Raw genomic sequence first — 25,183 nt, 5'->3', positions numbered from 1 at the left:
CTAAAGGCTCAGCTCAAAGATATAACCATGGCATTGCCGAGGGACTGTGCCATCCAGCTCTGCCTGACTGTATGATCAAACCCTTGTCCCTGCCCAGGCCATGTCCCTCCACCATGCGGGCACATGCCTGCTTCTGCAGCTACATGGTGCTGATCGTGGAGAAAAGTTGCCCAGGCAAGAAGAAGAAAGAACATGGCTTCCTGTGGTCACAGCTAAAATATTCCCTGTTCACAGATAACACCGAGTAGTCGTCATCCCCTGGACAGTGGCCATGTGCCTTTGCTCACTCCTCCTTTACTGAGCATCCCTTCCTCTACTCTTCTCTTCTGAAGCCCAGCTCCTTCCCTTGCTCCCTACACCCAGGTCCTTGCCCCCAGGCGCGCTTTCCCCACTCCTCAGGTGCTCTATCAGCTGGGGCAAGGCTGGCGGTGAGAGGGAGCCCCCCCTCCAAAAGTGATGAGTCCCCTGTGCCCCTCGCATGTGGCCATCCATCTGCCCCCACCCGGGTTTGGTTTGGGAAGGAGTGGGGTGCGATTGCGACAGCGACACATGGCCGATTCATTGTTTGATCCAGTCTCTCCCTCCTCGCTCCCAAATGATTCAAGTCAAAGGAAACACATTTTAGTAGTCAAATCTGTGAGGGTGGGTCCCATTGTGCTTTGACCCTACAGGGGATTTTGTACATTTAGTTTGATTTACACCCGAAATGTTAATTTAACGTACTGGATTTTCTCCCACGCCCAACTTAGGACTGAAAATTAAACAAGATCCTACAGATCTCGTTAGCGTTGTTATTTATTGAGTAATTACAGTGCTCGGGCTATACGTGCAACATTGCTCCAGCGGGCGTATGGAGAAGGACGCCGGCTGTCCCGTGACATGTCTGTGGGCTGTCCCCCTGAAGATGGTGTGGCCCCGAGGATGTGGCTTCATGGTGCTGCATGTGGCTCCCTGCAACGGTGCTGGTGGGGCCATGCTAAGAGCATGTTCCCCAGGCTCCTCTGGGTTAAAAAATAACAAGGAATGGTATTTCTAGGAAAGACAGTATGGTTTTCTTCTGGGCTAGAGCCAAGCAACACCAAGACTTGGTCAACAGTCTGGATTTCCACCCGCTAGTGCAGGGGGAAGGCAATCCACCACTGCTGAGATGCTCTGCTTGGTGTAGGTGGTGCCTCTCCATCCAGCTGCTCCTGCCTTGACGGAGTCTACAGGACCTTCTCTCCACTCTGTGCCCCCGACAGCACTGGGCACACTGCAGCCCTGACCACTCATCTTGGGGCTCCAGAGCTGATAATAAAATAATAATTTAGTTCCTGATTCAGCCATGCCTGTAAGTGCACGTTTGACTTGGGGCACCCAGTCAAAGCTAAGTGTGTTTTCCAGGACCTTGCTAAATGGGAACCTCAAAGCAGGATTTGAAAAAGGAGAGAAGACGTTAAAGTAGTCGCAGCAAGTTCTTGGTTCGGGAGTGTTGTGATTAATGTCATTTGCTACCTCTTTTGGCTTAAAAGGCAAGGAGTGGTTAAAATAAAAGAAACCTCAAGTTGAAAGCATTGCAAAAAATCAATTAAAACCCATGTAGCTGCATTTTGACCCAGAGCAAAATCTCAGACATAACAGAGAAATTACATAGCCTTAAAGAGAAAGAAAGAAAGGGAAGGTTTTATCTGTGGTATTGCTGAGGTATTGCCCGAAGGCGCACTGAGGTGGCTTCTCCCTTGGTACCTTCTCAGACTGTAAACTCCTTGCAGGAGCGGGGGGAGCAAGTAAGTGCCCCCAGCCCTTCCCATCGCTCCCAGGGCCTGTCCTGTGGGTCAGCGGTCAGGGCTTGAGAGCCTTCCCAGAGGATGAAGTGCTGGGCAGTGGGGCACTCCTCTACTGGGATGAAGATCGCGCTGGTACACCCCACTGAAATGGGGTATGGTTGGTAGGGCTGCTGTGGCTCCCAGCAGGGATCTCCTGGGTGCAAACACTGATTGTTTTGGGATGCTCATGCTGGAGGACCTCTCTGGTGGAGTAGCACCTGACCGAAGGCTCGGGGCTGGGTCTCCTCCATCCCTGTCACCCAGTCAATCCCACACCCCCAGGTTTCAGACCCCCACAAGAGCTGGCACCAGTTTGCCCCTGGATAAAGTCCCCAACAGCCCTGCAGCAGTGGTCCTTGCCGCAAAGAGTAACCGGAGACATGCGTTAAGTAGAGCTCTTTCATTTGGCCACCACATTTTAGGCGCGGCCTTTCCAGAAGCTCTGGATCCAGCCCCTGAAGTTAAATCTTCACCTCAATTAACCCAACAGTGACACTCCCAGTGATTCCCCCTGGCCTCTGTGCTTTGCTCTTTGGGAAGAAAGAGGCGACCTTCAAGAAGAGCAGTGCCGTTTGAAAGGCCTTTCCACGTGGGGAAACCACTCCAGCCCACAGTTGGCTCAGCTGTGAGGATGTGCTCTGAGAGGAAGGCACTGAGCACGTTTCCACTGTGTTTAATAAAATAGCAGATGGAATAGAAGGCGCAAGGCAGGAGCGGGCACCCCTGAACACCGCTAAATACCCAAGGACGCACCCGCTTTGCTGTGCTCAGTGACTTCTCAGTGCAGTTTTGTGGGTTTCCTTCTGTTTCTTTTGCTTCCTTCCCGCCCCCCCGTCCTCTTGCCTTTTGTTTCATTTCCACTTTGGGAAGATGGGGAGAGGACAAGAGGCAAATAAAAAAAAAAAGTGGGGGGGAAGAGAAAAGGCTGAGGCCGTGACACGTTTTTCATTTGAAATCAAAACAAAATAAAGCCTTTTTTTTCCTTTTTTTTTTCTCTCTCTCTCTCTTTTTTTTTTTTTTAAGCAGAAGAAAGTCTTGTCATGAAGAAAAATAACAACTTTCCCTGCCTGCTGCCGCCCGGGGACAGCTCGGCCCCTTCCCGGGCTGCCCCGGGGGGTCCCTGAGCGCAGCCCCCCGTGCCGGTGGGACCCGCGCCCGCGCGTGGGGAGCGGCCCCGGCCGCCGGCAGCATCCCGCCACGGGGCGCGTGGAGGGGGGGTTTAGTCCGGCCTCGTCGGGGTCCCCGCCAACCGTGCCGGCGGGTGGGCAGTGACGGCAGCGCTCGCCTCCTCTAGGTGGGTTATTTTTTTTTGGAGTGGATTTTTTTTTTTGGTGGGTTTTTTTTTTTCTTTTTAATTTTCAGACGTTAAATTCTTTTGCAAACATTCATGCCTTAGGAAGGGCTGGAACAAAGCTCAGCTGCTCCAACCGGTCGGACAGGTAAGCAGACTTGTTGACACCGTTATGTTTGCAGCACGCATGCTCCTTCCCAAGTTTCCTGGTGCATTTTTCTATTCCACCTTATGAAACTTTCCTCCCCCCCCCTCCCCTTCATCCCCACCCCACCCCCCCTTCTTCCCCCTTCCCCTCCCCTTCCCCTCCCCGCTCCTCGGCGGCTCTGCCCGGTGCGTGCGGTCCCGCTCCCCGCCGACGGCAGCGCAGAGCCCGCGCCCCGCCGGGCTGCGGGCGGGCGGGCGGAGGGCTGAGCCGCTCTTCTCCGCTCCCCTCCGCGCCCAGCCGAGCCCACCCCCCCCCGCCATGCCCAGAGCCTTCCTGGTGAAGCGCCGGAGCCCGCAGCCCGCGGTGCGCAGCTGGGATGGGCTGCCCGACGAGGAGAGAGCCGACACCTACATCCCAGGTACCGGCGCCGGCGGGGTCCCTCCCTCGGGAGGGAAGAGAGGGAAGGGGGGGGGGGTCCCTATCGGACCCCAGCCGTCACCCCGGTCCCCAGGGGTTGGGGAGGGGGAGGGTTGGGGAAGGGGCTTTGCCGAGCCGGGGGAGCCCCGAGGGGGCGAGCGGGCGGGTCCGGGAGGGCTGTGCGAAACGTGAAGGGGGGGACTGGGGGGACCCTCCCCGCACGGGGTGCCGGCCTCGCCGGGCGATGCCGCCCCCATGCCCGGCACCGTCTCCCACCCCGGGGAGCCCCCGGGCATGGAGAGGAGGGGAGGGAGGGGGTACGTGTCTGTGTGTGTCCGGGAAGGTGGGAAACCTCGTTTGCATGAGAAAGGTGGCGGGGGGGGGGGGGGGGGGAGGAGAAGAAAGGACCCGGGCGCGGGGTGGGGGGGACACGATGTCCTCCTGGCCTCCCCCTCCTCCTTCTCCTCCTCCTGCCCTTGCCCGGGGTATAACGGGAAGGCGGCGGAGCTGGCTTGTTTGAACTTTGGGACCGTTCGTGTTTGAGTTTCCGATTGCAGCGTGAGCCGGGGATCCTCCCCCGCCGCCCGCGGCCCGCCCGCAGGTTAAACACCGCCCGCCGCCCCCTCCCCTCCCCGGCCCCCCCACCCATTACCGCATCCCCCTCGCTGCAGGCGGGATCGGCTGCGTGCTGCTGGGCTGCGAGGACAGCTGCAGCCTGGAGAGCAGCGGCAGCAGCGGCACCCGCGACGCGGAGCCCGGCGACCCCCCGACGCCCCAACCGGCTCCCGGCGACTTGGGCAGGGCCGAGGGGATGCTGCTGGACTTGGCCGTCAAGCGCCCCGTTGTCAGGTCGAAAATCAAGGTAACTGCCCGCACACCTCCCCTGCCCCCCCCAGCTCTGTCTCTTCCTCTGGGGTGGGGGCAACACCGCTTCGAGGGCAGGGCCCGGCTGGGGACAGCGGGTGACAGCAGACCGTTGGGCTCTCTCTGCTAGAGGTGACAGCAGCCATCCTGCATGCCGAGACCGCGGCCAGCGAGAGTGGCTGGCTGTAGGATGGCAGCGGCAGGGCAAGGCCTCCTAAGCGATGTACCGTACTCTTCCAGTGCCCTTTGCCTCCCTGTATCCCCTGCCTGGGACTCGCTGCCCCTGGCCTGCTTGGCTCAGGTCCCGCAGGAGCTCTGAACCCGGCCAGGAAGGACCAGCCCTGGCAGCTAGGAGTCATGCCCCACGGTGTGTGGGTGGATCTCGTTCCTTAATGTGGGGCCTCCTTAAAAGGCTGCCTTCTTGGTTGCAGTCAAGCTTTCGCAAAGGGGGACTGTGATGAATCTTCCCAACGCCGCCCCCCCCCCCTTCACTTATCAAGGGTCCTCCTCTGAAGCTGTGAAAGGCCATTGCCACCTTGGGGTGGATCTTCAGGTTTGGGTGAAATGAAGCAATGATCTGCCCATTAACTTTGCTGGAGAGCCTTTCTGCTGCCTGGGTGGGAGCTTGCACCGATTGAGTGTCCCCGGGGCAGAGCCAGCAGAGCAAAGTGGTGATTTCCTATCGCTCAGGGGTTTCTCGTGCTCCCTGAGAACCCAGGACTGAGCTCCCAAAGCGTCCTGGTGATGCAGATGGGGTGGGAGGACCACGTCCATGTCTGAACATCCAGTGTTCCCCTCAGCAGAGATGGAGCCTGGCCACCCCAGTGCTAGGAAGGAGGAGATGCGTTTACCACTGGCTGGTTAACACCTCGTTAAACCCTGGCTGTTGCTTTGCTGGATGGAGCTGTAAAAATGCCCACCACCTCTGCTGGGACGACAGCCTTTCGGCCACTCTGTTATAATCTTGTGATTAACGCTAGGTTTTCACCCTGCTGAGATGCAGCCACGTGAGGCTGCATCTACCTGTTGCCCAACAGACACCTCCCAGCCAGCTCCCCCTCTAGTTTCACACCTCATGGTTTCATAGCTGCCTTTTATTTTTTTAATCTTTCTTTACAATTTCAGGTAGAGTTGCTTCCATAGTAAATGAAGGAGCAGGATGGGAAATAAGTGGCTCTTCAGAAGAAACTTCAAACTCCTCTCTTTATGAAGAGCTTGCCCTGCTGCTGTTTGACTGTAACCTACTTTGTATAATTTAACCTGGGCTATTAGCAACAGTCACAGCGAAACCTCATTTCGGCAGAGTTGGGTTTTCTCAGCGTGCCGCAGAAACTTGCCAAAAGCGCCACGAGAGCTGATGGACATGTGCGTGCGGTGCTGCCTGCTCCGCTGGCTTTCCACCGTCCCGAGCGGCTAGCGGCGAGCACGTCCACTCCCCCGCCAATAATTAAACTAATAGCGATGTATTTGCATCTTCCAGACATTAAGCCTTCCCTCTGAGGAATGCTCTTCCCAAGAGCTGAATCATCAGTGTCTCCCTTAGTCAAGTTAGGTCATGGTGTTGGAGCAATATTTTTGGTGTTAGGAGCAGGAATGAGGAGATTAACCCCTAATGACACTCTGTCATTAATTAATGAGCCAGGGAGACCAACGGGAGGAGATTAGTGCCATTGTTTCAGTCTTTGCTGAATCAGCACAATGTGTCTTGGTTTATCTTGCCAAACCTACCTTTTTTTCACCCCTGGCTTGCTTTTCGAGGGACCTGTAGCAGCTGGAAGCAGGGTTAGTGAAGGCACCACATGCGTATGTCTTTCTCATGCCAGGGAAGGGCCTTCTGTCTCCAACATGGTTATTACCCGAGTGCCAGAGCAAATGCCCATGCGGCCCCACGGAGAGGTGCTCGTAGCCGAAGCCCATATGCTTATGGGTGTAGCTGGACCAGAGTCCCTGCCTCTGGGAAAAGTGCACAGGCTGGAAAGTGCACAGGCTTTCTTTTAACCCCTGTAGCCAAGCTGTCCAATGTCTGCGGCAGTCCCAAAATGCACACATTTAACAGTGACCCAGATGATTGCCAGGGTTTCACCCAGCCTGAATCTCCCAAATGCTTTCACTTTTCATTTTGAGCATATCCCAAGAGTTTTCTAGCACAACAGTGCTAGCCATCCCTCCTTATTTTGTCAATTTTCTGTTGCCCTTTGCCATGTCGGTGCCTACTCACCCAGTTCTCTTCCATTCCCTAGTTCACCACTGGCACCTGTAACGATGCGACGGTGCATAGCTGCGAGCTGTGCGGCAAAGGCTTTCGCCTGCAGCGGATGCTCAACCGTCACATCAAGTGTCACAGCCAGGTGAAGAGACACTTGTGCACCTTCTGCGGAAAAGGCTTCAACGACACGTTTGATCTGAAAAGACATGTCCGGACCCATACTGGTAAGAACATGTTCCCCGGGGGCTTGCAGATGCCTCTGGGTAGCAGGAGGTGGGAGAAGGGGTGAGATGGGACAAGGACAGGGAGTGAGGGTAGCCCAGCAAGACAATATTACAAAACCCAGGTAAACAACATTTGCGAAAAATAGCAGAGGTGTGGTGGAGGACAGGGAAAGACGTGAGTGTGGACAGATAAAAGTGCTGGGACTAACGGAATCTGAGGAGAACTAATGAAACCCGTGCAAAGCAGCGTGGGCGTCTGAGCTGCCATCCAGATCCGGTGTGGATGTGGCCGCGTGTGGCTGTGCCTGGGTCAGCAAGACTAGGATAACTCACCTGGGATAACCCTCCTGGGGTAACTCACTGCGCAGTACTGCGAGTCCAGCGCGTACCAGTGAGCGCGGGAGGGCGGTGGATGAAAACGCTTTGCCCTCTAGAGGCAACGAGCAGCAGTTCCTTGGGTTTTTTGAAAACCTTCCCCACCGGCTGTCCTGCGGGATGGGGTTATGACTTGATTTTGGCAATGTCTGGAGAAACCAGAGTGTGGTTCATGCTGTGCCTCCAGCTTTTTTAGGGAAACTAAACACATCTGACTTCTGCTAACCCTGCGCGCTGTATGCCTGCTTGCTTCAGGCTATCAGCTCCCCCAGTCCGCTTTCGGAGCCATTTCACTCTGAACATCCAGCCACCCAGATCAGTTTGCCCACCAGCCTAAACTTGCCGTGCAGGTCGCAGCATGGGTTGAAAATCATGGGCAGTAGGTTCAAAAATCTCCTGACGGCAGTTCCTGCTCTGGATTGAGGGAGAGTAAAGAAGTTGCCTTTAACTTGGGCTAGTTCCCTGCTCAGTGCTTGCAGTACAGGCACAACGAGAAGGCTGTGATTTAAGCCCATGATGGCACTGGAAGAAAGAAAAAAGGTCCCTTTCCCTTCCCTTCTCTGCTTACTTTTGCTCCCATATCACTCCTGCGGGCTGGAGGGATGCACTTTCCGTGGCCGCTCTGCAGTGGGTCGGTTCCTGAGCCCACCCCAAACAGTGGTGGTTATGTTTCTTTGAACCAGACTGGTGGCCTCAAATCCAGCTCGCTGGTCATGGAAGTGCATATCCTAACCTGGAGCAGGGAGAAGGCTGCTTTTTTGTTTCTTTTTCATTTTCTTAGTGGAAGCAAGGGCTTAAATACATGTCAACCCCCTCCTCACCAAGCAAGATGCTTTCTGGCAGGCCAAGCTGGCTGTGCTCAGGAGACTTTGACTTTGCACTGTAGGACATACAGAAGATGCATCCACCACACCTCCCAGGCATGTTCCAACTTTCCAGATTTGTGGTTACCCATGGGACCTGCTGATTACTGGGGCTCGAATGCCCCTTTCTTGGTTTAGGCACCATTAAGCAAGCAAACTGCTAGAGGAGACGCAAGTATGTTGGTGGGCAGGAGTTGTCTCGTAGCAGTAGAGCTCATGAAAACAATATGTGGCTCGTTTCGATGGAAAAGCATTGGCCAAAACCAGTGTTCTGGGCTGTTTTCGTTTGTTTGCAAAGCTTTCATGTGGAAAGGAAAGCTGCTGGCTGCAAGCAGGGAGCTGCTGCTAGGGTATGGCTGAAGTGCGGAGTTGGTGCTTCTGAAATAAGTGATTTTTCAACCTGTCCCCCATCCTTTGAGATTCAAAAACTAAATCCAAGAGGGTCTCTCTTCAGAAGCGAAAAATGTATATATGCTGTGGCAAGATAGGGTTGAACTCACTATGCAGGAGTGGAGCCAATTTTGCAAAACTGAAGGGGAAGAAGGATCTTTGTACTAGACAGGAGTGAAAACCCACTGTCCTGGAAATGTGAATCTTGTGGTTAGATTGTCCCCAGATTTACTAGGAGAAATCTATCATTGCTATTTCTCCTCTCCAGTGTCAAGCCAGGATGAGCACTCACATATATTGCATTTGCCTGGTGCCTTGGGTCATGGTGAGGATGAAGGCTGGCTGCAGCAGCAGTACCAATAGCATACTGACACGTATCTTCTCCAGGCTGAAATACAGCATCTCTCAAAGCGGTGTCCTTTTTAATGCCAAAGCTGATTGCTGTTCAGTAAAGCTGGACTATATTTGAATATTAACAAGAAGACAAATGGGCCAGAAGTGGTAGCATGGGCTTTATTTTGTAGCCACGGTGCTCATCTACATGTGCTTTACTGAATGTCCGTGCTTCAGTGGAAGTGGTCATGCAGTGTTTGTAACCAGACCATGCAACAGTAGTGTCAGAAAGACTGAAAGCCAAATGTCCCAGTCTAGCTTCACGGCATAAGCAGAGTTACATGCTAAAAAGTAACTAATACACACAGTAAAATAAAATTGTAGAATACTTCCTAGGTAATCCTGGCACAAGCCCTCTTGTGCTTGCGCTCGTGCCTGTGGAGCACTGCAGGCATCAGAAAACAAGGATGGTGGAGGTTTCAAATGCCTTCAGATAAGCATGGAACGGCACTTGAAATACTGTTTGTAAAAACCACATTTTTGTGTGTGAATTCTAATGAAGATGTGGCATTTCTCTCCAATTGGAGTTTAATGTAACTGAAGCAGTCTTGCAGCAGTAGGTGTTAGGAAACTTTAGTGTCAATAGTTTAAGCTTGGTGCACTGGGATAACCTCCTTTTACAAGACGTGTGAAAATGCAATCAAGATGCTGTTTATTGGAACATCTGATCAGTTTGGATTCTGGTAGAAAGATCAGCGACTGAGTGGTGAACTGACCACAGTCCGATTACAGAGTTAAAACCGTCTGTATGGACTTGTGGGCTTTGCCCTTTTTTTGCCTGGCTAGTACTCACCATAGGTCTGATCTCCCACACACTCGCCTTTTGCCTTTCGTTGGGAAAAGAGAGGGGTTTATGTAACTCCTTGCATCAGTTTTAAGGCTGGTCTTTGCTTCAAAACTTACCGAGCTAGTCTAGTAAGTAGAATCACAACTGGTTTAGGTTTTTCCAAGTGTTGCTAAACCCTCAGCTATTTGTCGTTCAAGTACTGGGGGGTGGTGGTTGTTGTTAAATTGGTGTTGATTGGTGGTAAAAGGGATACACTTCACTGCTCAGTACTTTTGTAATGTTGGTTGTCTGTACTGAACAAAACTGCTCGGGCATTTAAATCACTAGCCAGCCTCTTCTTCTTTCTCTGGAGGCACACATACATATTTCTTTCATCTTAATGCACTTCTCTTATCGAACTTGAGCTTGTAATCTCAATCATCAAATCTATGTTCTACAAAAACACTCTCACTTGTTTGAAGTGCTGTGATGGCTGTATGTTCATGTTGGGCTGCCGTTCGCTGAAGCCTCATTAAGCTTTGCTCACTAAAAGAGAAAAAATAACATCTTACCAAGATACAAGATTTCCTTCATTATAAAAGCCAAAATGAAAGGTTAGCTGAAAGCGATACTTTTACTTAATCACAGGACTTCAAAAAGTCAGGCTCTAAAGGAGTCAGTTTTGCAAGAGTTGATAACGGCTTCTTCTTTAGGACCAAAGCACTGATAGGGACCTGTTATCCTCAGCGTCTGCCTACGTCTTCTCAAAGTATTTCTAGGTTTTCTATTCCTAAATATAGCAACCCATTCCTGAAAATTTTAGCCTGAAAGTAAGGTGTTTTATTTAGACAGATAGTTCCTTGTGCTAGTAGCTCCCTGCTGCTAGGTAATTTGCTCAACAGCTGATATGCCAGAGCCTTCCTCTTAGCCAGTTCCTTAATCAGCTGTAAGAAACGTAAATCGGAATGATAATCGCTGTCTTTTAATGTTGCAGGAATTCGTCCTTACAAATGTGAGGTCTGCAACAAAGCCTTCACCCAGCGCTGTTCCCTGGAGTCCCACCTTAAGAAGATTCATGGCGTGCAGCAGCAATACGCCTACAAACAGAGGCGAGATAAACTTTACGTGTGTGAAGACTGCGGCTACACGGGCCCCACGCAGGAGGACCTGTACCTGCACGTTAGTAACGTTCACCCCGGAAGCGCTTTCCTGAAAAAAACCTCAAAAAAACTCGCAGCGGTTTTGCAAAACAAACTGAGCCCTGTCCTGCAGAGGAACTCCAAAGATGACGACAAAGATGAGTAACATGGTGGATTACAGTGGTCTAAAGGAATGAAGTTTACATGTAGGACTATATATATATTATTTTTTAAAAAACAATTTTGAAATAAATCCCTGAAATGAAAGGGATGCTTTTGTCACGGAGTCTCTTGATGTTGGTAGAACCTAACTTGAAAGAAATATTCCCATATGCAATGCAAACATCAGCCTTTTTATCTGGTCAAGAAAAATGGAAAGCTTGGAAGAGGCTGTCAGCTCTTGGATGGAGTATTTACTGAACGGACATTCAGGCAAGCTCTCTTCTGTTTCAGCTCCCGTACAAATTACTTCTGAGAGCTTTGAGTGAAAAGTGCCATATAAGAGCAGCTACTAGTACATTGTTCTATGCAATTAATTAAAATAGTCTTAAGAAGAGGAGTACATTGTATTGATAAATAAGTTAAATAACCTTAACTCTGCCCTTTGTGCAGTGAACTAATGATTTATGGAATTGTGATCAAAGGTGAGCTGAAACTTTTTTTTAAAGGATGCAGAACTTTTTCCTCCCAAACTTTCTTTACTAGTGAATGACATTATTCCAGGGCAGACTTATCATTGTGTTTTAGGTACTTTAAGCTGTGAACTTATTTTACCATGTTTAAATTTAAGTGTAACCTTAACTCTGACGTTCCTGGACTTGTCACGCTCACTTCGGGGATTATTACCACATCCTTTTAACATACATCAACATCAACCCAGAAACCCAAAGAACATTTTAATGACTTGGAAGAGATGTATTTTTCTGTCATGATGAAATGCAATTGTGTGTGTATTTTATGGTGTGTATGTGTGCATGTGTGCTTGTTTTGGGATTTATTTTTATTTTTTCTTTCTTTTTAATGATCAAGTGCCTGTCCATTAATACAACGGAGCAGTGCAGTGTGGCAAAGAGGGAGGCGTAGCCTGTCTGTGCCTCATGAGATCAGTGCAAAACTGTAGGTATGCATCTGGTCTCTCATCTGTAACCACTGTCAGTTTAGAAGGTTCCTAGTGAAACTAATGCTACAAGGGAAGGAGGCGGTGGTGATGATGAGGGACTGGTACATCTCTGTGCTTTTGGACTTCCCTATAGTCTTGCTCCAGCTCCTGTTGACCCAGGACAACCAAGAGGGCAGCCTATAGGGACTATCGAGTGTGAATTTATGGGTCTAAAAAAAAAAAAACAGGAAAGGGATGCCCATAAAACTCATGTTGCTGAAACTGCCTGACACTTTAAGACTCTTCAGAAGCTGCTGCAGCCCTTACTGGGCAATTGGGTGTCTACACCAGGAGTGACAGAGTGGGGCGGTAACTTCCTCAGCAACCACAAGCTACTCTGGTCCAAGCGCCTGTTATTCATCTGTCTCTTAACTTAACAGACACAGCCACTTAACAGGTTTTACATCAACTTAAATGCATAACAATTATTGGATTTCATTTGTAAATTCCAAAAATTCATTTAGTGCTCATAATAAAGCTGTACCCTTGGGGAGAATACACTGTATTCTATATACGTTGAAACAACAGCTGAAAAGTAACCCACCTAAAATACAGAGTCATAGCCAGGATCTTCACAATGATTACCACTAAAATGACAGATTCTGAGTGTTTCTGCAAGAATCATTAACAACTCTTCTCAATTTGCCTCACTTTTGTACAGGCATCTGCTTGGGTTTTTGTGGGGAAAAGTTACTAGGGGTTTTAAAGCATTTCTAATTATATTAATACTTTTTATTCAGCACAACTGTTGGTGCCTGGGACCTTGAAAACAAGGATAATAAAGTGATGCTACTGTGTAAAGAACAAGCTTGTCATCCTATGTAATGAGGAAGTTTGCAGAATGCTTTAATAAATGGGAAGTCCATAGAAAAAAAGCATCTGAGGTAAATTAGAAGATCCTTACTTTGCAAAAAGAGCTAAACCTTATGCACCAATCCCCGGTTCTTCTGAGATCACGCTCTTAAAACTGAATTGTATAAAGGGAAGGTTGCTCACTCTGAGCAAAGTTTGCATGCTTGCACCTACATGGACAAAACTGCCTGGCTAAGAAAAGTGTGAACAGCTGGTTCAGCCAGTTGCGCTGGTGATAGTCCCCTGTAACACACTCAGTGAGGTCTCAGTCACAAAACTTAACTGCTGAGTTCAGCTCACAGAGGGACTGCAGTAGAGTCCATCTAAGCAGAGCCTAGCATTTACAAAGGACTCTGCTGAAGCCTCAGCCCTTATGCTGGCGCAGTGGAGGTAGGGCTGACACCCTCCCTGTCTAGATGGAGACACATTCTATGTGTGTGTGTGTGCGCGTGTGGCTTTTTCCCTCCTGTAGCACACACTGCTTTTGATTTCTCTTCAGTCTCACTGCCAAAGCATGTCCCCACTGAAAGAACTACGGACACATTTAGGTGGTCCATCTATGTGATCGCAGTCAACGAAAGCATTCACAGCAACAGAGGAAAGCAGCAGGTAACAGTACACGGAAGGAAAACCACTCTGGATGGGGAGCAAAGCTCTGACAAGCCTGATGCCACAGCTGGACTAACTGCCCTGATTGTTTGGCTGTTTCTTTCTACAGAGGACAGATATGGCCTGTAGCAGATGCCTTGGGCATGTCACTTGAACAGTCTGGCAAGTTAGTTTAAACCGGTCACAAAATGGGTTTGAGTTTGCATGGCACTGGCAACGGCCATCTGCCTGTTCTCTTACAGGAGAAAACTGGCACTAGCTTGTGCCTCTACAGGAACGTTCCAGAGCTCATACAGGGACGCTGGAGGCAGCCAGACTTTCAGAAGTGCTAGACACCAGTAACTGCCACTGCTGCTGTCTTTGAAAGCTGCTTGCCTTCTCCTGGCTCTCTGATGGTACAGACTCATCCTAGACTTAAAGACAGGTTTACAAACTGACATTGCTGGTGAAGCTGGCAGCCTTCCTCAGACACGAGGCTTTTGTTAAACAAATGAACACAAGTGAAGCCAACAGCTGCCTGCACTGCCCAGGCTTCAGACTTGTCCTTAATTACCAGGAGACAGGATGAGGCTGAAATCTTTACAGATGTTCAGAGACATCTAATGGCTGTATGATGCAGTGATGAAGGCGGCAATTCCACCCAAACATTACCCAACTGTTCCACACTCTTTCTATTTATCCAATCCTAATCAACACAGGGAATTCGGCACGCTTTATCACCTCCTGCGTCTGCCCAGGGCATCTTACCTATTACTTGTGCCCACTCTCTTTGTGCCCACAAAGCTATCTTTCACAGAAAATTGACCGTGTTCAGTGGCGCTGAACCACCCACTTGCTAAAATACTGTGGTGTGGGAATATACTTGTAAAACAGGTAGAACTTCTGAGCACTCACGCAGCGTTGTCGTTGTTAGTCATCTCTGAACCCAGTTTCTTAGTCTCCATGGTTTGTCTTTTTAGATAGAAATCAAATTAAGCACAGAGTAATCATACCATCACCAGACTGGGTTTGAATAAGCAAGTACCACTACAACTCAGTTTCATTGCACAGTTTTCCACAGTTCAGTACCTAGAGGAACAGAAGATTAAACACTACAGACATTTAGGTTTCTTTAGCAGCAAGCCTGCCCATTGTTTTTTTTTTTAGGTACTGTTCTGGCTGATTTTCTTACAGCTTATGGGTTGGCTGTATTTTTATTTGTAATCTGTAGTACTATTACCAAAAACTTATACATACAATTCAGATAAAACAAAGAGAATGAGAAAAAAAACCTTCCAGGTGTGCAACACACAAAACAATACCACCTGTCATCATCAAGGCTTACTCTGTGTCTATAGACTTGACTTTATGAAAGAAGCTTCAAAAGTAACTTCTATTTTAGAACATTTATATACAAACTTATTTGGAAAAAAAAAAAACAAACCCAAATCAACAAAACCAAACACAAAAACCCACCCCAGCCCCTTAAACCAATCAACAGCTCTTCATTCCTCATAAGTTCCAGCTTCAAAGTCACAAGTCTGCTTTTATAAAGAAACTTGCACTGGCAAACACTATCACTTGACACTGGAGATCGTTCCAGGCTGGCTGCTTGTCCGCTCAGACCCACAGCGAAGTCAGGAGAGCTTAAGACAGTTGCAGACTTGGCCTGCACAGAGCCTCACAACCTAAGGTACAAAGCCCATTTGCACCCTCACAGGTTTTTTTTACACAGGCTGTGCAGCCTGTTAAGAAACCTGCAGGAGGAGCCACTAGAAGCAGCCAAACTTCCAACTTTTCAGAACACTTGCTGGAAATTTCTAAGTGTATCCGTTACAATTCTGCTCTTCTTTGGCTAAGCCACTTCTGTTAAATGATCACTTTGCCACAGTATTTTAAATAAGTGCTTATGAGAACTTTGGTTATAATTCTTAGCGCAGTTTTTCTGGTTGTTGCTGTAAGAAAAACCACAAATAGTAACAAGCCAGTTAATAGATACCTTTGAGCTGAGCCAGAACTAAGCTGACTGAAACTCAGTCTACCATATTCATTTGTTTATCATTTGCATTTCTCTCAGCTCAGAAAATGCAGATGTCATTTTGCTTTAGTTCACCAACTTCATCTTCAAAGTCTCAGTTCTGCAACCATTTTTTCTCAAAAATGCCAAAAGAAGGATGATTTGATTGACCAGTTTTACTTGATAACAAGTATCCTATCAACCTTAGATTATATAAACTGTGCGGGGAAAAAAATAGATTAGGTTGGCTTTGTCCTGCCAGCTCCACTTAAGTCGCCTACAATGTAAGCAAACACACCCCATTGCAATTTTTCTTTCCTTTTTTTTTTTAGGAGGGAGAAAAATTGATATTAAGAAATTAGCCAAAGTGACTTAAAAAAAGAAGATGTATTCAAATAGAAGATTTAAACAAAGGGTTCTTGCTTTGGCTCTGTGCTCAGACTTGCTTCTGCATCACTTAGTTTGGGTCAGTTTCTGTCCGTGTACTCTTCAAGGCGCAAAAGCCACTTATTCCAGTACTGTGAGCACAGGTCATGATCCATGAAATGCGGATGCGCAGGGGAGCCGTTCTTGTAGGCAACCACAATGAGTCCACAGCTAACCTAGTTAAAAACAGAAGGCTGTCAGAAATTCAGTGTTAATATGCAACTTCAGTCAGCAATTCTGAACACCAAACCTCACTTGCAAAACATCATCCTTAACATATAAGTACCTTAAATAAGAAATTTGGAACAAAAAGAGCAGTAACTTACCATAAAATACTCAGAGACTAGCATTCAAACACAGAGTTCAAAGCTCTGACTGACTTTGGTGAAAACTGGAGGTCTCAAACTCTGAATTGCCAGAGTGATAGCTTCTGTTTAAACCTTGGAGATACTGGTAAAATTCCCAGTGACTGATGAGGTTTTACCTGAGGGTCATACAATGAGACTGATGCCAGCATCAGTCTGAATGGAAATAGCTACTTGGGTTTGTTCTGTCATCTTTCATACTCAACAAACAGCTCTATTCCAAACTCCACACAGCTTCTGGGGTGAAGAGAAAGTGGTGGGGGACAGAAGGCTAATAGTGGAATTCTGGGATTACTGCCTATATTTCACTCTGTAAGGACCATGTCTGTTAAGTGTTTGTATTTTCTGATCTCTGTAATATTCTAGAAAGTCCTCTGAAGAACCTACAAATTATCCTGCTCTCTTCTGCTTTATATTTTCCTCCTTCAATACTTTGTATGGAATAACAATCCTGCAGGCAAAGCAGGCCTGGCTAGAATTCTGTTTGGAGTCTTTAAAAACATTATTCCACTGTCTTAACGGATTGACAACACACTGCTTTCCTCCGAGGAAACATTGGACAGCTTCCAAACACTTTAAGTAAATCACTTAGTTCCTCATTTGCTACTGGGATACAGCAACACATGATGTGAGCAATGCCCTCCCACCCCATCTCCCTGTTTGCAGGCTCTTGCTTTATTTAATTCCCCCTTCCTACTCTCAACACAAGTGAAAACCACACAGAACAAAGCATGGTGTTGCCCAGAAGCCAGGTCACTGCGAGTTCATCTGACCTCCTAAGACTCTGAGCATCCCTCGGTCCCACTGAGCAGAAATTTCCTTAAAATCAATGAAAATATATTGCTCACAGGCAAAGGCAGCAGGATTGAGCAAGAGCAGTGGAGTTATTTCACAGCATGTCAGCTTAACCTGATCTAAAACTGAGCTGCTTTGTTACAAATCCTACTAACAGTTCCACGATGATCAGTAGGTGCTAAAGGCAGGAAAAATGAAAGTAACATTGGCGCTGCTGCTTGTCTTGGCAGGTAGCAGGCCTGCTGACCTGGAAGTCATAATTGGCATCATGATTTATGGCTCCAATATATGCTGCAACCTGCAAGGGGTTGTCAAAAGTATTCTTCAGAAATGGCTTTGGTTTCTCTGAAGTTTTCCAGTCGATCACACACAACTGGCCTCTGCATAAGACAACAAGATAGGACAATGTTTTAAATTTAAGTTTAATCATAAGTAAGAAATAAAGGATGAGATAGCAAAGAAAGGTGTATCACTCTCAGCCTGTTTCACTCTGATGTCATGTTGCTCATTATTATATCGAAGCAAGTCTTTTCCATGCTGGTAGTTTACATCTCAAAAATCAAGACTTACTAGTATCTGCTATAGTTCCTGGCAACTGCTGAGGAGCACTTAACTCTGCCCTGCTCATGCCCTGCTCCTGTAAGGAATTCTCCACAAGGAACAACAGCACTTCTGTCATCAGGTTCACCTCCAAGTTCATCCATTTCGCCACTCTTAGAGATCTGTCCAGCTTGACCCCAACAGCTCACCAACACACCTGCTCCAGCCTGGGACACAGCCTCCCACACACCACAGAGCACCACACAACATTGGCACTATCAAGTTTCTTAGAGAACCAGTACCTCACCGATACTTAGCCACGCAGTCTACCAGACCCAGATACCGAAGAGTCTCATGCTGCACGGCACTTTCCAGAGCTTTCACTTCGCTGATATCTTTTAAGACATGTTGTACACTTGATAAGTAGCCGGAAATAGCAACATCTTCCCTCTGCTCCTTACTTCCCATCTCTTCAGACAGAAATATAGATTCCAAAGCTGCATGAAAGAGCTCTCCTTGGAGGAAGAGATCTAAGAAAAATGTGAAAAAAACCCACATTTTAGACAGTACTCATAATACCCAATGGACTTGTGTTCTGGATATTACACAACATAGCTCTTAAACCAGTCCTGTTTTTTGTACTGAAAGCTTGAGGATGTGGGGATGAGACAGGAATGAGACAGAAAAATAAAGTAAGTGTCAACAGTTAAATCAGTATCTCTTATATTAATGCTTACTTTACTTTTTTGGTCTTTCAAACTACTCTGAAACAAAATATTATTTTTAATTTATTGTTTATTCAAAAGGCATTTGTGAATTTCTATGAATTAAAAAATATTGTTCTGGGCTCCATTTGCTGTATTTTCTTCTTCTGCTGTATTGGTTCAATTGAATGGGGCTAACCTACTCCTGAAATGGGTGGGCGCAGTTCTAGGATTAAGGGCTTATCTTGGAAACAATTCAAAGAAAGATAAATCTTAAATAGCTATGTAAGGTTTGTTATGCCACCTCATTCACTGAAGTGCTTAGTAACTCAAAAAGCATTAACAGAAAATATTCAGTTTTAAAAAGCATAATAATTCCTATAAGGAGCACTCCGGTATTTATCAACCCTGCTACAAGAGGCTACCTACTATCCCCCAGGTCCACCCAGATCCCCTTCAGTCCTACAGCTTGCAGGAAGTCACCTTTGTAGCTCTTAGGAGGAAATAAAAACTTCTAAACGCATGGCAATTTCATAGAAGATGCTATATAAAAGGATAAACTAAATAGTTACTGAAGAACTTCAACAAAAACAAGACACACAGGTGTTTAACCACTCAAGAGGACATGATTTCAGAATCCTTATTTCCATCTCATTACAAAGTAGCTTTGTATCGGCAAACAGGCTCAATAACATCAGATGGAAAACAGCTATTTGTAAATAGATACTAGCAATCCATTTTAATGGTCCTAGAACAAAGATCAGACTTCAGATTCATTGATAACAGGTGCACTCATAATATGCTCTTACCCTTTGAAATGGAAAGAACTTCGTGCATTTCCTAAATACTTGTTTCGTAGGGCCTGATACTGCAGCTATGCTAGCACGCCCCAGCCAGCTATTCAGACTACTACTTCTACTTTGTAATCACACTGTGGTTAAACTTACTTTTAGTATACTCTTCAAAACCATCTTTTCCAAGTTCTAGTATCATTTTCTGCTTCCATCTTTCTAGATAAAAGGCTTGCTGCGGAGACATAGTCTGTTGAAGAATACGGGTAACACTGGGCATTTTTGTTTTTTGTAAAGAGATTTTCATGGGGAGGTTTGAATCACTGTTGAGAGGGGGAATTTTCTTGTTGGGGTTTATTAAAGGAACCCAGTTCTTGGGAGTTTTTGTTTCAGCTTTAACTGGAGGTCTCTGTTTATCCGGTGGCCCATATAACAAATTGTCTTCTTCAAATATTGTCTCTGGTGTTTGGGCGCTGGTTTTGTAAGATGTAACAGAGTAGACCAAGTTCTTGTATTTTTCTTGGTCAACTTGTTCATAACTGTTAGCTTTTTTCTTCTTACTGTAAAGACAAGTGGAGGTAGCCAGACACATATACGGGAATGGCTTTTGGCAAAAAGGTACCTGAAAAAGCACTTCCAGTTTCCCAGGTTTCCTGGACAGTAGCCGTAGGAATTTCATTCCGACAAGCAGCATTTGTGAGTAGTTAGAGTTTTCCTTCTTCTGTTAGGAACAGTCTGTAGGTTACCATATTTTTCCCCTGTGGAAAAAAGAAATTTGTGATTTCCAGAGTCATAAACCTCTACCATCAACCTATTTTTTCCCTTTGCCAAACAAAGAACAGCTGTGGTCACAAACTGCCTTCATACACCTTATGCCACTTAAATTCCTTTAGATAAATAATATCGTAAGAGAAAGAACAAATAAGAAATGAAAAGAGGAAATGATCCTGAAAAGAATCCGTGCTGTGGTCTGCAAAATCTGAAACATGGCAAATACATAAAGATGTTGCAAATAGCAAACGCTGCAGCACAGGAAGCTTTTATAGCAACAGTATCAGAACTGCCATGAAAGGAGACTTAAAAAACTGTTCCACAACAAACACCCCCGCCTCTCGGCAAAAAAAAAAAAAAAAAAAAAAAAAAGAGAGAGGGTGACATTAAAAAAGGCTGGGCAGAAGAGAATGAAGCAAATCCATTGTTATGAGGTATTTAAAACATTTAAGTTCATAGTGGATGCCCAATTTAAGGGAACTGTCAGGACAAAGCACCTTTTGGAGAATAAAAAAATGGGGTTTTTTTTTGTATAGCTAGGGGAAGGCAGACAGCAGCAGTATATGCATTCTAAAATTGGGAGGCCTGAGACTGGGAAAGCCAAAGAGAAACCAGACGTACTGCAAATATCTTTAGATTCAAATAAATCTTTTAAAGATCAGAGTAAAACATAAAATTATTTTTCTAAACTGAATTTCAAACCTAGTTGTGTTCTAACACATTTAGGAAGCTTAAAAGAAAAACAGTATACCAGAATTATTGTTCTCAGCATAGCTTTCAAAACTACATTGCAATTGCGGTCCTAAGTCCTAGGAAAGTTTATGCACATGGATAAAATGGAAACACTTGAATAGTGCCGTTTAAATCAACACCAAACACTTGCACAATTGAGGCCCTATTCTCCTACCGAAAGTTATCTGCTTACCATTACAAAGTTCCCTTCCATCCACTGCAAAGGAAGAATACAGGCAACGCACACTGCCAACTAACATCAGCATTTTGTTCCTGAAAATACTTTAACATTACTGTTTTCTTTCCCCACACTTCTTACACAGTATTTCATACCCTGCCCAAACTGGAGGCGCCACAGAAAACAAAAAAAAAGTAGTAGGGGGAGTTATTTTGTATGGACAGATCCTGGGCTCATGCAGAACTGCAGTGATACAAACGTGTGGGAGCAGGCGTCTGTCACACAGTTTGCAAAAATGAGGCTGTATCAGCTGCAGCTGATGAGATCAAGGCATCTTAGAACAAGAGGCTAAGACCTTGGAGTCTGGTTCCATAAATACTGGACAAAACCATAACCATTCTATGATTCTGTGATCTGTAGACATTTAATCAGCAGTAGGCGGATACACTTTTTTCTTTATGGGCTGACTTTGTATGGTATGGGCAAATAATAACTGTTCTGTAACCTGACGGCATGTAACCTGATACAAAAGTAACCTGTCAAAAGCAAATCTGAACCAGGAAAACACAATTAGGTTGTATCAGAACTCTGTGTCATGTAGCAGTGGCATTTCTGACTCAGTACCAGGTGAGCCACAGCCATACAACCATACTGTTGTTAGATGGTCTCACTCAGGCTTTGGTGAGGGTTTCCTATAATTACAATGCATATCAATCAAAATAGTTAATAATTTTAAAACTGCTCCATGGTCCATAAGAGAATAATAAAGGAAAATAATGAAAGTACCAGCTGGTTAATTCCGCGACTGACTTTTTGCAACCTGATTAGATATAAAGCAAGCTACCTTAAAAGGGAAATCTTAACCATTTCATATGCTTTGAATGTGTCACTTCCCTATTTTAATCATCACATTATACTTAATATCAAATCAAATCTAAATCTGCTTTCCTTATCCAGCAGAACTGGGCTAGGTGGAGTTGCACTTGGTTTCTCATTTTCCAGTATTCAGCAGCAAGAGACATGATCCTCTGAGCATCCTGTGACCTTCACATTTCTGTTAAAACTACCTTCCTGCCTGCACATGAGAAGAGTGCAGTCAGGTGCATTATGAAAGGACAAACTAGACAACTGAAACCATTTTATTGCCACAAAAGTACGCAAGTTTTGCAGAAAAAGAAATTAGACTATGTTCTGCAACTTAAGTTCTCCCTTGCTTCGTTTCATGGACATGTGATGAAGTTTTAAAAATTTAGGTGAAACATAACCAAATTTTATGTTACTTCTCATTTCTTGTGTGATGTCAAAAAGCTGTTTCTACAGCTTGCTAGAAATTTGCAACAGCATAAAGAGGTACTTTTTATGAAGTATACATGTTTCAATTTTTCAGTTCTCCTCGGGTTTTCAGTCAGTGAATTTTTTATGTCTTCACTATTACCACCAATTGCTCTAATAAATTTATTTTTAAGAAGTTTCCCATGTTATGTCATTTGACTATCACAAAGCAGTTCACATCTGCAAAGATGCTATGCCAGGATTTACAGCAACTCATTTTTCCTCAGAAGACCATCACATTTTTTAATAGATTTTTCAGTGCTGGAATGCTATGAGGTACCTGACAGAATGTGCCCCTTGCTGAAAAAGAAATAATGAATGATGCTAGCACATTACAACAGATGTCAGTTTACTGCAGGAGGTAACAAAATCAGTAAAAGCAGCAAAGGGGTACATAAAAGTCAGGCTTTAATACCATAAGCAAATTGCTTCACCATATTTTATCATAATCACAAAAAGTAATGCAGAAAAATTTATCTCTCAGAGATCTAAACAGAGCTGCTGAAGCTGTGACTTAAAAACAGAAAAAAAAATACCGTTAGTCCAATGTAGTAGTAGCCAAGCTTGTAGTTTCTCAGTTGTTTGATGACCACTAATATGATTACCCAAGTGTGCTAATTCGAACAGAAGAAACACTGGGTCAACGACTGTGTATTTGTCACATTAGCCAGAGTACAAAAGAAAAAGTTTATTCTGGCTTTGTATCAGCTGCAGGAAGCAAGATGATGGCTGACCCAGCATAAAGTTCACTTGTAGTAAGCTGCCCTCTCAATATTAAGGAGTAAATTTATACCAGATCAGTGCTTTGAATCGTAGTGCCATTAAAATAGACAATACGATGAGCCTTACAGCGAATTTACTATAACTCTGATGCCGTGTTTCAGTAACGTTTAGTACAAATTTTAAATTAACAGCCTATATTGTTCTGCAGTATCATCTGTGGAAATGTTTGTGCACTCTATGAGCTGAACCACCAGGAAAGGGAGAGTTTGCCAGCTGCTGTGCTGTTCTACAAAAAGAAAGAGGTTCTAGGATGGCTAAAAAATAAAGAATGCTTACATCTAGCAGAATAAAAGAATCATGTATTTTTCAATAAATCAGAGTGGCATTTCTGTACAAATAACTTACATTTCCAAGAAAGAAATGGAGTTGGAGTGCTCTGGATCTACTCTCGTAAATAAAGAATTGAATGTAATTGATATTTCCCTCCGGGGAAGTGTCTCCCATCTTTCTGAAATGGTTTGTGTTCGAAAATCGGTAGACTTGTTTCAAGTATCGTATGATGAGCCACACTGGAGAACTGAACACAAATAAAATAACCTGGGGGTGGGAGGGGGAAGAGGACTTCTCTTAAGTTCCCCAAACTAGTTGACTTTGCAGCTCCAACAACTGCACTAACACAACTGACAACTGAGGAAGTTTTGCCAAGATAGGAATGAGAGGCCTAAGTGAGGGAAACAAAAAGGATTACTTAATAAAATGTTCACATCCATAAAAACCTTCCTCCAGCTATGATTTCAGAGTCAGTATAACTTTTTCTCCACAGTCCTCTATCAAGGAAACAAAAGCACTAGTTTACTTCAGAGACAATAACAAAGAGCACTACTAACATAGTTACAGATCTTTTGCCTTCTGGTCCTAATTTGAGGAGGCCAAATCTACGAATCAAGGTATACTTTTAAATTAATATGACAGGCTTGTATCTGAGAAGTATTACTATTAGATATAGAAAGGCAACAGTAACTTATATTCTTGGTCGGAATGATGACTTCCTCTTTTTTCTGGTTACAGCTTAATAATGAAAGGCTTTGACAGCCACACCAATTTCAGAATTTTGCATACTTGCCCATCCTCTGCCCTCAACCTCTCTTCCTTGGCTTCTTACAGTTTGTAAGCTAAATTATTAAACTTATCCAGGTTAAAACCACAGCTCCCTCTTTTGGGAAGTTAAAGAGCATGGGGAGAAAACAGAGATTTATATATATATATATTTAGCAATCCAGTTTAAAGCACAAGCCCATAGGGCTACATTGGACCAAAGGGACAACAAGCTTCAGCACTGGAAAGGGAATTAGTGGAAAACAGAGATGCAACACAAAGTTGGGGTTTTGCCAAGGCAATTTATGAAAACGCTGGCCTTATCTTGGTCATCAGCAAGTGACCAGCAGACTCCAGCAGAGTCTGCTGACCACCACCTCCTGCAGACAACCTTTCTTCATAGGCACCAGGTGTCCAAAAATTCTGGATACCGCTGGATAGCCTACACTCGTGTAGGGCTTCCCTATCACTCCCTCAGGGATAAGTCATTCTGGACAAGAAGCCCTGCTCGATGCCGGCCTGCCCCACCGCCTCACTGGGCAGTCCCGCCATGAGGCCCGCTCGGTTACAGACCCGGGGACGGGAGGGCACACAGGGGGAGGCCACGGGAGGAGGGAGTCGCAGGCCCAGCAGCCGGGGTGGGCTCCTGCCCCCCCTCCGCTAACCCAGGCCTGGTGAAAAGGCCGGCACTGATGGAGCGCCATTTCGCCTCGCCATCACAGCTACCAGCGGCCGGACAGCCCCAGTCGGCCTCCGACCCCGCTCCGCAGGTGCCCACCGATGGGGCCACCACCTCCAGCCTCCTCATGAACGGCAGCCCCCGTCCAGCGCAACCCGAGCCGGCCGTTACCTCAGCGCCGCGCTTCCCGCCACAGCCGCCACCGCCGCCGCCACCACCACCTGTGCGCAGGCGCGCTCTGGCCGCCGCGCTCACTGCGCGCTCGCCCCGCGGCCTCCCGGGATTTGTAGTTGTTGCCCGCCGTCGGCCCCGAATCCTCCCCTGCTCTAGGAGGAGCTCGGCGCTGGTTCCCCTCGAGAGCGGTGGCTTCTTTTGAGTGTTCTCTGAACGCCTCTAAAGAGAATAACTCAAATCTTTAAAAGAGAGGGGAAAAAAACCAACAAACCATTACGCCACCATCTTGGATGAAGGCAGGCGGCACCTTGCCCTCACCCAGGATGGCCGCCGCCTCGCGGGGGCGTGCGCCGCGGCCTCGGTGGTCAGGCAGGGCCGCGC

General features: G+C 46.3%; 2 protein-coding genes across 3 annotated transcripts; one reads left to right on the top strand and one right to left on the bottom strand.

The window, feature by feature from the left end:
• Positions 1 to 3,465: 3,465 nt before the first annotated feature.
• OVOL2 (ovo like zinc finger 2) lies at positions 3,466 to 11,331 on the top strand. The gene is made up of 4 exons (XM_086743230.1): positions 3,466 to 3,662; positions 4,333 to 4,523; positions 6,766 to 6,955; positions 10,737 to 11,331. The coding sequence occupies exons 1-4, from the start codon at positions 3,563 to 3,565 to the stop codon at positions 11,045 to 11,047; spliced, it is 792 nt and encodes a 263-aa protein (XP_086599356.1). The 5' UTR covers positions 3,466 to 3,562; the 3' UTR covers positions 11,048 to 11,331.
• A 3,266-nt stretch (positions 11,332 to 14,597) lies between these two features.
• On the bottom strand, positions 14,598 to 25,111 carry MGME1 (mitochondrial genome maintenance exonuclease 1). 2 transcript variants are annotated; one of them, XM_086743228.1, is made up of 5 exons: positions 24,800 to 25,111; positions 19,275 to 19,876; positions 17,931 to 18,153; positions 17,331 to 17,463; positions 14,598 to 16,099 (listed from the first exon to the last, which is right to left on the bottom strand). In XM_086743228.1, exons 2-5 carry the CDS (start codon positions 19,810 to 19,812, stop codon positions 15,965 to 15,967), a joined length of 1,029 nt encoding a protein of 342 aa, XP_086599354.1. In that variant the 5' UTR covers positions 19,813 to 19,876; positions 24,800 to 25,111; the 3' UTR covers positions 14,598 to 15,964. The 2 variants fall into 2 exon arrangements, with proteins under 2 accessions (XP_086599354.1, XP_086599355.1); XM_086743229.1 differs by having other exon boundaries at positions 14,598 to 16,094.
• Between the last annotated feature and the right edge of the window lie 72 nt (positions 25,112 to 25,183).

Source organism: Chlamydotis macqueenii, chromosome 3 (genome assembly GCF_036417535.1).
Source record: "Chlamydotis macqueenii isolate bChlMac1 chromosome 3, bChlMac1.mat, whole genome shotgun sequence".
In the NCBI taxonomy this organism is placed as follows: Eukaryota; Metazoa; Chordata; class Aves; order Otidiformes; family Otididae; genus Chlamydotis; species Chlamydotis macqueenii.
This window is presented reverse-complemented; position numbering and strand designations above follow the sequence as displayed.

Excerpts from the sequence above, each read along its gene's own strand:
- OVOL2 (XM_086743230.1), top strand. The coding sequence starts at position 3,563 with ATGCCCAGAGCCTTCCTGGTGAAGCGCCGGAGCCCGCAGCCCGCGGTG. Across the intron at positions 4,524-6,765 it reads TTGTCAGGTCGAAAATCAAG|TTCACCACTGGCACCTGTAA; the intron begins GTAACTGCCCGC and ends TCCATTCCCTAG. Across the intron at positions 6,956-10,736 it reads ACATGTCCGGACCCATACTG|GAATTCGTCCTTACAAATGT; the intron begins GTAAGAACATGT and ends TTAATGTTGCAG.
- MGME1 (XM_086743228.1), bottom strand. The coding sequence starts at position 19,812 with ATGCTGCTTGTCGGAATGAAATTCCTACGGCTACTGTCCAGGAAACCT. Across the intron at positions 17,464-17,930 it reads GACTGCGTGGCTAAGTATCG|AGGCCAGTTGTGTGTGATCG; the intron begins GTGAGGTACTGG and ends TGTCTTATGCAG. Across the intron at positions 16,100-17,330 it reads ATGCCAATTATGACTTCCAG|GTTAGCTGTGGACTCATTGT; the intron begins GTCAGCAGGCCT and ends GTTTTTAACTAG.